Source organism: Danio rerio, chromosome 17 (genome assembly GCF_052040795.2).
Source record: "Danio rerio strain M-AB ecotype USA chromosome 17, GRCz13ab, whole genome shotgun sequence".
NCBI classification, from domain to species: domain Eukaryota; kingdom Metazoa; phylum Chordata; class Actinopteri; order Cypriniformes; family Danionidae; genus Danio; species Danio rerio.
In genome coordinates, this window is record NC_141037.1 from 14,979,898 (window position 1) to 14,992,706 (window position 12,809).

General features: G+C 34.5%; 1 protein-coding gene and 1 long non-coding RNA gene across 33 annotated transcripts in view; one reads left to right on the forward strand and one right to left on the reverse strand.

The window, feature by feature from the left end:
• Positions 1 to 333: 333 nt before the first annotated feature.
• LOC147833032 (uncharacterized) overlaps positions 334 to 12,809 on the forward strand; it is a 248,845-nt gene continuing 236,369 nt past the window's right edge. For 15 of the 32 annotated variants that reach the window (XR_015513133.1, XR_015513129.1, XR_015513131.1 and 12 more), the window contains exons 1-2: positions 2,401 to 2,600; positions 3,837 to 3,894. Coding sequence is in view for 7 of the 32 variants with exons in the window: in XM_087290185.1 (XP_087146311.1) it covers positions 2,519 to 2,600; positions 3,837 to 3,894 (140 nt within the window). In the remaining 25 variants the exon portion in view is untranslated. Of the gene's footprint in view, positions 950 to 2,326; positions 2,647 to 3,836; positions 3,895 to 12,809 lie in introns of those variants that run through there. The other 17 variants (XR_015513145.1, XR_015513140.1, XR_015513141.1 and 14 more) reach the window with 6 other exon arrangements.
• LOC141378532 (uncharacterized) lies at positions 8,721 to 9,411 on the reverse strand. Its single transcript, XR_015513171.1, has 4 exons — positions 9,328 to 9,411; positions 9,153 to 9,207; positions 8,972 to 9,047; positions 8,721 to 8,897 (listed from the first exon to the last, which is right to left on the reverse strand). It is a non-coding gene; the product is annotated as an uncharacterized LOC141378532 (long non-coding RNA).

Below are 12,809 nucleotides of genomic sequence, written 5' to 3' on the forward strand. Positions count from 1 at the left end.
ATTGATACAAGACAGGATGGATTCATGCTTTCATGTTGTTGACGCCAAATTCTAACCCTACCATCCAAATGTCACAGTAGAATTTGAGACTCATCAGACAACGCAACTGCGAATTTTAGCCTCTGTTTCCTGTTCTTAGCTGACAGTGGTGGCACCTGGTGTGATCTTCTGCTGCTGTAGCCCATCTGCCTCAAGGTTGGACGTGTTGTGCATTCAGAGATGCTCTTCTGCTTATCTCGGTTGTAACGAGTAGTTATTTGAGTTATGGTTGCCTTTCTAATCCCCCCTCCGCTCTTAAAAAATGTTATCCTGCACATACAGTGAGTAGTGTAGAAATCCTATGAACTGAAAGGCAGTTTAGAAAAGTCGCTGAGCTCCACGGATGGCCATGTTTGCATTTGGTTTTGATTACAGCAGTGTTTATCCCAGCTGTGTAGTATCTGAAATTAAATCACTCATGTCTGCTACACAGTTGAAACAAATTTTCCTCTCTCATTAAATGCTTCTGCTTGTGATAAAAGCACCTGAAGAGAAGTGTTGGCAAGCTAATGTTTGACGGTTTGTGTTCTGTCACCAAACAAAACTCAACAATGAGACCTCTATTCACTTTTGGAGAGGAGTGAAAATGAAGAATCCGACAGTTCATTTAATAGCCATCCATTTAAACAGAACACGGCGTGTATTGAATTCTAATGCCTTACTTTTACTCTAACCAGACAACGCTTTCTGTTTAAATGATAGATTCTTTTCAGGACCAAAATTAAATCCACAAAGGCGATTTAAAGAAAGAAAAATAAAAAAGAATCTACTACCTTCATAAAACGGTGAAATGCAAGACAACTTTCAATTTTCTGGAACAGTTTTAAGCAGCCATTGAAAATGACATGCAATCATAAACAAACAATGGTTGGCCTCAAAATGGATGTTATGTGCGGGGGAAAACCCTCAGGTGAGACACTGCAGGCAGACACACCTGTCAATTTAGATATTTTTGCCATTTTCATAGCGTTTTCCCCTCTTTTTAGTTTGACTTCATACACAGATAGATGTAGTAATGAGCAAACAAAGCATAAAGGCATAACATTTTATATGTTAGATTTAGTTTTCTGCATTTTTTTGTGTGGGTGCACGGTGGCGCAGTGGTTAGCGGTGTTGCCTCACAGCAAGAATGTCACTGGTTCGAGCCTCGGCTAGGTCAGTCGCCATTATGTGTGGACTTTGCATGTTCTCCCCGTGTTCACATGGGTTTCCTCCGGGTGCTCCGGTTTCCCCCACAAGGTACAGGTGAATTGGGTAAGCTAAATTGTCCGTAGTGTTTGTGTGTGATTGGGAGTGTATGCGTTTCCCAGTGACAGTTGCAGCTGGAAGGTCATCTCCTGCGTAAAACATGCTGGATAAGTTGGCGGTTCATTCCGCTGTGGCGACCCCAGATAAATAAAGTGACTAAGCTGAAAAGAAAATGAATGAATGATAGAATATGTTTTTTTTTTTGTGTTACGAACTTTTGTGCAAAACGAGTAACATTATTGATGGTAAGTCATTTACTGGACTAGCCATAAGGCAAAGTAGCATCAACTCACAATTGCTCTCAATTGCTTAGTTTTGTTAAATAAAATCAGCAAAAAATGTAAATGAAATATGAAAACTTATTGTCGGCTAAGTGCAACTGCTAGTTTTTGAAGTAACTTAAGTGTGCCTGATAACAGTGCCTGTGCCTCAATATGCATGCTTTCCACCCTGATTATTGAATATTAAAAACGTTGTATACCATTTCGATCACAAAGGTGGATATGCACATTGAGACGCAGGGATATTCATTTCAGAGGACTAAAACGGTGGCTCTATTGACCCATTTCTTACAATAATGTAAATATATATCACGATTTCGTATATGTATATATATATATATATATATATATATATATATATATATATATATATATATATATATATATATGTATGTATATATATATATATATATATATATATATATATATATATATATATATATGTGTGTGTGTGTGTGTATATACACACACACACACACACACACACACACACACACATATATATATACATATATATATATATATATATATATATATATATATATATATATATATATATATATATATATATGTGTGTGTGTGTGTGTGTGTGTGTGTATATATATATATATATATATATATATATATATATATATATATATATATATATATATATATATATATATATATATATATATATATATATATATATATATATATATTCATTTCGTGGGGCGCACAAAGTACAGTGATAAAGCTCAAAAATGCATATTTGTAACACAAGCTGTAAATATTTAAAAAACACGACATAAAAAAGAGTTTGCGCGTCCACTAGCCCTTCGTTCTCCAAATTACAAAGGGCGTGAAGAACGAGAAGAACTGCAGTTTAAATCACCATGACTCAAGTGAACCGGTTCTTTAAATGAATCAATTTCACTCACGGTGATTCATTCACTGAATGGATGAACTAAATGGATCAATCAGATAGTGTTCTTACCGTCAACTTCCAACTCGCTTCCTGCACCCTCCTTGTTTTCACTGTCGTACAAACAGGTACTCAAACTACTGAAATGAAAGACAGAGAAGTGCTTGTAACAACGTAAGTCGAGAAAAAAAAACTTCGAATAGTTGTAAAGCATAAGGTTAACGTTAGAAACAGGATTAAGGTATACGTTAGATAAATAGCATGATGCTAGCATGATTCTGACATTATTTCGCTAAACAGCATGCTTTATTAGGTTGCTAACATGTTTTGAACATGAGCACAGGGCTATCATGTTGGATCAGGTTGCTAAATATCTTAACATGATTTGACACTTGATAAATAACGTTAGTACAATCTTAGCATATGGTTTATCAGGTTCATACTCGGATTGATTTCACGCAGCTAACATGTTTTATCATGTTGCTAGAATAATAAGATGATTTAACAGCAATGTTTATCACATTTCTAGCATGTTTTAGCTCACTAGTTAGGAATCTAAATCCCAAATGTTGAAGTTTAAGAGATATTTCACCCGTAAAATTATTTACTCCCCTGTTCAAACACTATTTGGGTTTCTTTCTTCTTTTGAACACAATAATATGTTTTGAAAAATGCTGGTTGACTAGGCATTCCGTAGTATTTTTTTTTCCTTTTATGGAAGTCGATGGGTCTCAGCAACCAGCATTAGTCAAAATATTTTATTTTTTAAAGTTCAGCAGAAGAAAGGAACTTAAAGGGGAGAATAATTGATTAGGTCATCTAACCCTTTAAATTTTATTTTAGTATGAAATTGCATGTCTCAATTTTATTTAAAGTAACTCTGTTTTCTCTATAAACAAAAGCCACTACCATTATTTGAGAGGGAGTGCTCGCTAATTCAAATACTTATCCAAAAACAAATCAAACACAAAACACACCAGTAAAGATAAGAAAGTAGGAATTAATAATGTAGAAATAAAATTATACTATTTATTTGAAAATTAAAGCAACCATTATTGACTAATGACAGCCTACATCTTAGGTCTTGTGTGTGTATATATATATATATATATATATATATATATATATATATATATATATATAGTTTTTTTTTTTTTTTTTTTTTTTTTGTAGAATAGAAAGAAAGTTGCCTTTTTATTGTGTCAAAAAGCCGAAGTCGTATTACCAATATCTTAATCTGAGCTGTTTTACACACTTCAATTGATGCATGAACTATGCCTGTAAAGCATAATAATGAGGTAACAATTGGTAAAATGATGTTATTAAGGCCAATATTTGAATTAATGTGTTTCTTTGTCCTACAGGAAAGGACAAGCAAGGAGGAAGCTCATCACTCATTCATGTATGCCATATCTGTGAAGGGTGAGTACATTTTTCTTTCTTCCTTCATTAATTATTGAAGGTCTTCCTTAAGACAGGTGTCATTCGCCACTGCAGTAACCCAGTTTTGAATTTAGGTTCTTCCCTAAAAATATCAACCTGATTTTTGAATATATCAGTATTAATGGAACTTATAAATATGAATGATCTGTAATTCAGGATATTCTTTATCCTGCTAAGTGTATGAGTAGTGACCCTCAGTCAGTGTTGGGTGTGATTAGTTACAAAGCTACTATATTAAATGACTTTTCTGCTAAAAAAGTGAAGGGATTACTTTTAATTCCTAGGTAATTTAGTAACAGATATTTATATGTTACTTGCCTTAAATAGTGCACATAAGTGGTACAGTTCTTTCTGTATAAATTCAGCTAAGCAATGTAATCATTGTATTTATTGTTAATCAAATTTATTTTGCAATATGATAAAACTTTTCATCTAAAGAAGGTTGCAAGACAATTGCACATACATACTGTATAGTTATTCATTACTAGGGCCAGACAGAATCTGCAGATATTTTTGGTCACACTTTATTTTAGCGGTCCATTTGTTGATTTTAAGCAACGTTGCATCTACATGCCAACTAATTCTCAATAGATTATAAGTAGACTGTTAGGCTTGGGGTTAAGGTTAGTGTAAGTTGACATGTACTTGCAAAGTATAAAAAAATAGCTTTTTATATTTTATTTAATGGTTGCAATCCATATTCATCTAGATCCACTTATTTGGTGAACAAAGCAAGTCTATCATATAATATATCTTCTAAAAGACAGAAAATATTACTTTACAAACTGTATTGTAAATAAATCTAATAAACACTTTTTATATTAGTCAATGCTTTTGCTGAAATTAGTTTAAAAACTGAATACATTTACACACATTTAAACAATGAATTAAATAGACTCAATGATAGGCTAGAAATCTGTGGATCTCTGCGCATGCAGATTTTGTGTGTTAATGGGATATTCATAACCCAATTTTTGAACTAAAGAATGGTAAATTTGTACAGCAGTTGCACTTGTGTAAAAATGAAATTAAAACATATAATGTTCAAAAATTTTTTATTGTTATTATTTGACTTAAATTTACATAATTAAAAGAGTTCAATGTCTTTTGTCTATGCATTCATTGAGATTTATATGAGCAATTCCAGCGTTGCTCATGGATGTGACATTTGCAGTAAAAACTCAAAACATAAATTCACATAGAAAGCATATTTTAACATTACATTAAAAGTTTTGTTTATATTTTCCAGAACAACTCACCCCAGAGTTATGGGACCAGAAAAATTTATATCTGTAAACATGTTTTGTACTTTAAATGTGGAAAATAAACATACGTTGTGGATGTGACAAAAAAAGTCTGCAAGATTACAGTATACAGCATACTTTGTAGAATTTCTGTGATATGAACTGCACAACCCAAAGGAAACAATTCTAATCAAAAGGGTAAGAGTTGGCTCTTTATAGAACAAAACTTATTGGTTTTATTTTATTTCATATTTTCACATTTATAAGGAAAAAATTTAGTTATGGATGTGACACTTTTCCCTTATGAATGTGACAGCTGTGAAATTGCCAATTGTGTTATTTTGGCAAATTTAAAAGAATAGTTTGAAACACTGACGATACATTTCTGAGTATTTTTAAAGTACTATGAAATACTTGCTTACAGAAACTGTTTCTGTGTTTTTTGTGAAATTTGGTAAAAACTTATTTTTTTCATGGCAAGGTTGACATTTAAACGGAATTGCTCATATGCATTTTAAGTAGTATTGAGTCAAATAATAAAAATACTGTTATGACTGTAACGTTTAGCTCTAGGTTAAATGGGTAACATTTTGATGTGACTCAATGTGATGAGAGTTGGTGGCAAAATAACGAAATGCCAGCCAAATATGACAAAATAAGTGAATTTATTTACACAAGTGAAAAGATTTCAAACAGAAAAAATAAGATGTACAAGTTGAAGTATTTTACAAAAGAAAATAAATCAATGAATGTATGTTGTTAAGGGAAAGATGATTTAAATTAAAAGAAAGCAATATAACAAAAAAAACTGGCTGAAAATTATTATCTAAACTGCTAAATAGAACATAAACAAACAAACAAATAAAACATTTTCAGCATTTGCATGCCATATCTAGACTACACTTCTAACCAAAAATGTGTATAAAAACTTACAGCGAGTGACTCTCACTTATAGACTTGTATATAGATATAGGAGTTTTTTGCGTGTTGCAAGATGAAGGTCACCTGACTTCTAAACTCCTCAATTCCCAAGGGGAATTCAGACACTGATGATCAGAGATTGTGAAACAAGCTTTTACAAAAAGGTACCACCTTTGAAACACGAACAAAATCAAACTTTAAAGTCAAATCATCATAATATCAACAACACAAGCCAAAAACACACAAACAAAGCAGAACAAGAGAGTGAGCTTCCGTTCTAGCGTCCCTTTAAACCAAACTCGGTCCTGGAGGGCTGGTGTCCTGCATAGTTTAGCTTTAACTTCCTTCAACACACTTGCCTGGACATTTTAGTATACCTAGAAAGAGCTTGTTTAGCTGGTTCAGGTGTGGGGTTGGAACTAAAATAAGCAGGACACTGCCCCTCCTGGACCAAGTTTGGGCACCCCTGCTTTAAACTTTGAGCTTCCTTTCTGATTGGCAGCAAAGGTGATGATGCCACAGGGAGTAATGATGATGTAGGTCTCCATGGACGAATGGGAAAATGGAATGGAATTGGAATGGAACTGGAAAATGGAAAATGGAATTGGGGATCCTAAGAGATTTGACAGAGAGAGAGAGAGAGTGTGCACAAGCAAAACAACACCACTACATACATACAGTAGCGCCAAAACAATACATATTAACTAATTGAGTATTCAAACCCAGTTTTTAGAAAATTAATTTAACAATAATTTTGATTAGTAATTAAATACTTTTTTGAAGTATTTTGGTGTCCTCAGAAAATACCTTTGGTGTCTCAGAAAACCTCAGCCGTCTTTCAAAGCCTCTCTAGCAATAGAAACGTTTAAGAAGCTTGTAATGTAATGGCTGGCCTTTAGATGAAACACATCATTGATATCCAGTGTTGCTTCTCAATGCTGCAATGACATTTGACAGAGCACCTCTGTGATTAATGCTTCCAGAAGTGAGTCTCAGGAATATGTGAGTCCTAAAACGTTTATGTGCAAGATATAATAATAATAATAATAATAATAGCCATCTGTTTTTAAAAAGCATAATCTGTGGAAGGTTGTGAAGCAAAAAAAAAAAAAAAAAAAAAAAAGGATTTTTCTCTACACTCTCAGAAAAAAAGATACAAAATTGTACCTTTTAGGGTACAAATGGCCCGTCACTGGGGTGGTACCCTTAAGGGTACAAATTTGTACCTCTATTTAAAGGTACAAAATTGTACCTTCTACATTTGTACCCTTTAAGGGACAATTTTGTACCCTAGACACTGAAGGTACAAAAATGTACCTTTTTATATTATATAGTATTTTCAGGGTACTGACCCAGGCATTTTGATCCTTTGGTGACTGCATGCACAAATAAATAAATAAAATATTTTGGTTCACAGATGTCCATTTTTATTTATTAATGTAGAAATATTTCATTACAACTCACAACTGAATGTGTTAAGAAATAAAATTACACAGCAAGTATAAAGCAGACATGTAAAACAGTAAAAAGAACAATTTAGATAAGAATAAAAACTAAATAATCTACACTTAATACAAAGACCACAAGAATACTGTTTAAGATGTATAAACACATTACACAGGCTACATCAAGTACTGCACTTTATAAAGTCCAAAGTATTTGTTTTAGTCAGAATACTCGGTCATAATAAATAATTTGTCATCAACATTTTCTCTGAATTTCAGAATGAAGGCAAACTTTCTCTATAAATTGTTTCAACAGTGCAGAAAACCAAAAACATCAGTAGCCTCTTCCTCAACATCAGTAGATTACTCCTCAAGTGGAGTTGTAATTTGTTGTAACACAATATGTGTTTATGCTTTTGATAAACATGACATGTAAAGCACTCATATCTGGAAAATGTTCTTTGATAGTCATTAGGACCACAAGTTATTTAAAAATTTGCTTTATGCATTAATGATAGCAGAGTGCTGGATTAACTTGATGATTGTGATTATCCCAAGAGCATGTAGAGAAACAAAAAACAAGGTTGATCACTCTGGTAGATCACTCTGGTAACTGGAGTAGATCGAGGCTTGTCACCGTCCACCGTTCATTCAAAACATTCCACTGTAGAAACATCAAGGTGTTCTTCTAATAAGATGGATATGTCAAAAATGTATATTCGTTTACATCATTAGCCCGGCCAATCGCAATCCCATCAACTCTGAAGACTGCCGTGACTCGTCTTGTTAACACAGTTGTCCAGTCAGTGGCCTCCTCCTGTACTTGAATTGTTGGATGTGGTGAAGACGGTTCACTGTAAGCGACAAAGCAATAATTACATTAATATCAGTCACTCTATCACTGATGAAGAGAAAATCAACATGCATAGAAAGTAAAATAATTAATATTCACTGATTAAAAAAAAAAAAAAAGTATCACAGATTAAAAGACTAATATTAATTTCATTAATTCATTCGATTTTTTTTCAGCTTAGTCCCTTTATTTATCTGGGGTTGCCACAGTGGAATGAACCACCAACTTATCCAGCATATGTTTTATTCAGCAAATGCCCTTCTAGCTGCAACCCAGTATTACGAAACATCCAGACACACTTATTCACACACACATTTATACACTACAGACAAATAAGCTTACCAAATTCAGCTATAGCGCATGTCTTTGGACTTGTGGGGAAACCGGAGCACTTGGAGGAAACCCTCACGAACACTGGAAGAATATGCAAACTCCTCACACAAATGCCAACTGACCCAGCCGAGGCTCGAACCAGCGACCTTCTTGCTGTAAGGTGACAGCACTACCCACTGCGTCATCCTAATATAAAGAATATCAAGCATTATAAAATGCATTTATCACAGCATATACTAAACAGAAAACAACATACGCACCAGAGCACAACGAAATGTTGAAGTGTCTCGCTTAACAAGGCTGGCAACATGAGAAGAGCTGCTGTAAAATCAATTCCTGGAACATAAGATGTGGCAGTGGCATACAAACAAATATGAAGGAATCCATCCAAAGCTAGAATTTAATAATAATAATCAAGCGGAGAAAGTTTAGAAAGAGTACCTTAGAGTCAGGTCCATAGCATTCTTCAGTTGATCTCTCATCTTTCGATGAAAACCTAGAAAATAATTTTAAACATGTGGGTGTACATTTATTGTTGTTTGTAAGTAAAAACCTACAAATTTAAAATAGTATGTAAGCCATTAAAACCATGGTATAGATAATGAGACATACTTACATCTTGTAACTGAGCCATGCTTTCATATGACATGCCTTCATTTGTCTGATGCTGTTAGGCTGCAGTCTGTTGTTCAATCTTGTCCTGAAAGACAATTGGAAACTTCAAAAACTTCTGGAAAGCAATAAGATAAAGCAATAACTATTTATTTATTTTGGGATATTAATAAAATAGGTAAAATAGCTCAAGGTACCAGTTTCAGAACAGATGAGACAAATTATTACATTAAGGAACAAAGTATAACTTAAAACGTAGATTTATACAACATGGTATGTTAATAATTCTACATTAACATAAGTATAACGTTAAACGATAGTAAAGCACCAACAATTCTGGACATGAGAGTTTGTGGACACTCCTCAACATTAATGTAACTTAGACACTAAAACGAAGATATGTACAAGCATACACACGCCACGTTTGTAACTAGCCACGTTTACATAATCAGTCGATTTGCCGCTGACAAAATTGTGATTTTTCTTCACAAAATGGCGGTGTAACTTATATAACTGTCTAAAATTACATTTCAGCGGTCAACCGTGGCTAGAAAAATGGCCTCAGAATATAAAACATTATCGATAATTACAAATTTCCAGTATTAATAACAAAAGGTTTTATATCAAGGTATACGAAGCCAGCTCCGGGCCACACCGCACATTACTCACGGCCCGATTCCGGTGCACGGATACGGCAGCGTCGGCTCGCTTCTGCCGCCGCAACTGGCTCGAGTGTATTTTGCTATCTTGGTTGCGATTATATTCCGCCGCGGCAACACTTATTAATAAAGCAGTAACGTAACGTAAGATATAAGGCGCGAATACGTAACGTAGGCGATAAAGGGAACTAACAGCATATAGTACTCACCGTCTATAACGTTATGTCCCTCGGTGACTTCGATATCACATTGTATTAACTTCTTTAATAAGCAGCAGACATCTTAGCAAACTCCATCCTGCAGGCCTGCCCGGAGCACTTAAAGCGGGGGAAAGCCGAGACCCGAGAGTCAGACAAAATCAACAGAACACGGCTTCACATGTAAAAATGAGACTGAAAATACATCTTTAATACATTCTTACCTGAAAAGTGTGGACTCCAAAATAGACTTTTCTTTGAAAAGCGTGCGAAGTTCTGTGTAAACAGCCAGCATACTCGACGGACCGCCTCAGTAACAAACACTACTATAACGTCTCAACAAGCCAAATTCTTAAAGAGACAGCAACATCACCACCTGTATGAAGATGCTGTCACTCTGCATGGTTCTTATTCTACATCCTATAAACTATAAGGTCTTAAACAGTAAGCAAAGACCAGTATTTACGTTTTTTAATGATTAAAATTACATTCAATTATAAATTAATTTATTAACATTTTTGAGTAAAAATGTAATTTAAATACATGAAAAAATGTCATTATTAAAATATTTAATTCAATCAATTTATTTATTTATTATATTTTTAAATTATGTATTTTAGTATTAATTTTTAGGATTAATACATTTAAATTAGTGTTATATGGTGTCTTGATCTTATCATGAGCTGAGGGTACAATTTTGTTCCTATAGGGAAACAAAATATATAATTGTACCTTTAAAGGTGCCAAATTGGTCCTTTACGGTACAATTTTGTATCCAAATGTGCTATAAAAGGTACAAAAATGTACCTTTCAAACCTAAATCTGGACATTTGTACCTTTATAGGCAAGGCAAGGCAAGGCAAGTTTATTTATATAGCACATTTCATACACAGTGGCAATTCAAAGTGCTTTACATAAACAAGAATAAAAGAAACAAGTAAAAAAATAAATAAAAATAAAAACAAATAATAAAAATGCATAAAAACAAAACAAAACATAAAAACAGGTAAAATGTGATATAAAAGAATGAAGAAGAAGAGAAAAACATGATAGTGCAATCTGTCGGACGCAGCACAGTGCTCATTCAGTAAAGGCACAGCTAAACAGAAGTGTTTTCAGTCTTGATTTGAATGTGCCTAATGTTGGAGCACATCTGATCATTTCTGGAAGCTGATTCCAGCAGCGAGGGGCGTAGTGGCTAAAAGCCGATTCACCCTGCTTTGACTGAACTCTTGGAACTTCTAGTTTATATGATCCTAAAGATCTGAGTGATCTGTTAGGTTTGTATTGAGTGAGCATATCTGTGATGTATTTAGGTCCTAGGCCATTTAGTGATTTATAGACCAGTAATAATACTTTAAAATCTATTCTGAATGTAACTGGCAGCCAGTGTAAAGACCTGAGGACAGGTGTGATGTGCTCTGATTTTCTGGTTCTGGTTAGAATTCTGGCTGCAGCGTTCTGGATGAGCTGCAACTGTCTGACTGTCTTTTTAGGAAGGCCAGTGAGGAGTCCATTACAGTAATCCACCCTGCTGCTGATAAAAGCATGAACAAGTTTTTCTAAATCTTCACTAGAAACAAAGCATCTGATTCTTGCTATGTTTTTGAGATGATAGTATGCTGATTTACTGACTGCTTTGACATGACTGTTGAAACTCAGATCTGACTCCAGAGTCACACCAAGATTCTTGACCTTATTTTTTGTCGTTTGACCTTTAGTGTCAAGGTACGCATTTACCTTGAGAACCTCATCTTTGTTTCCAAACACAATAATTTCAGTTTTCTCTTTGTTTAACTGAAGAAAGTTTTGGCACATCCAATTGCTCATTTCATCAATGCATTGGCAGAGGGTGTCAATGGGGCTGTAGTCATTAGGCAGTAAGGCTAGGTAGATCTGAGTGTCATCAGCATAGCTGTGGTAGGAGATTTGGTTCTTTCTCATTATTTGGCTTAGAGGGAGCATGTAAAGGTTGAACAGGAGAGGTGCAAGAATCGAGCCTTGTGGGACTCCACACGTCATGGGTGTCCACCTCGACCTATGGTCACCTATACTGACATGGTAACCTCTACCTTCTAGGTAAGATCTAAACCATTTGAGGACCGTGCCAGATAGCCCGACCCAGTTTTCCAGCCTATCCAGAAGTATGCTGTGATCGACAGTGTCAAATGCAGCACTGAGATCCAACAATACCAGCACTGTTATTTTACCTGAATCTGTATTTAGGCGTATATCATTGATTATCTTTATAAGAGCGCTCTCTGTACTGTGATGTGCTCTGAACCCCGATTGAAAATTGTCTAAACACCCCCTGAAGTTTAAGAACTTGTTAACCTGGTTAAAAACAACTTTTTCAATGATTTTGCCAATGAAAGGGAGATTTGAGATTGGCCTGTAATTGCTCAATAGGGTGTTATCCAGGTTGCTCTTCTTCAAGAGGGGTTTAACAACTGCAGTTTTAAGTGAGGTTGGAAAAACCCCTGATAGAAGTGAAGCATTTACCACTTTAAGAAGATCCATTTCTAAACATGTAAACACCGTTTTGAAGAATGATGTGGGGAGCGTGTCAAGACTGCAGGTTGATGTTTTCATAACTTGCACAGTCTCTTCTAAGATTTTGCTGTTAATTG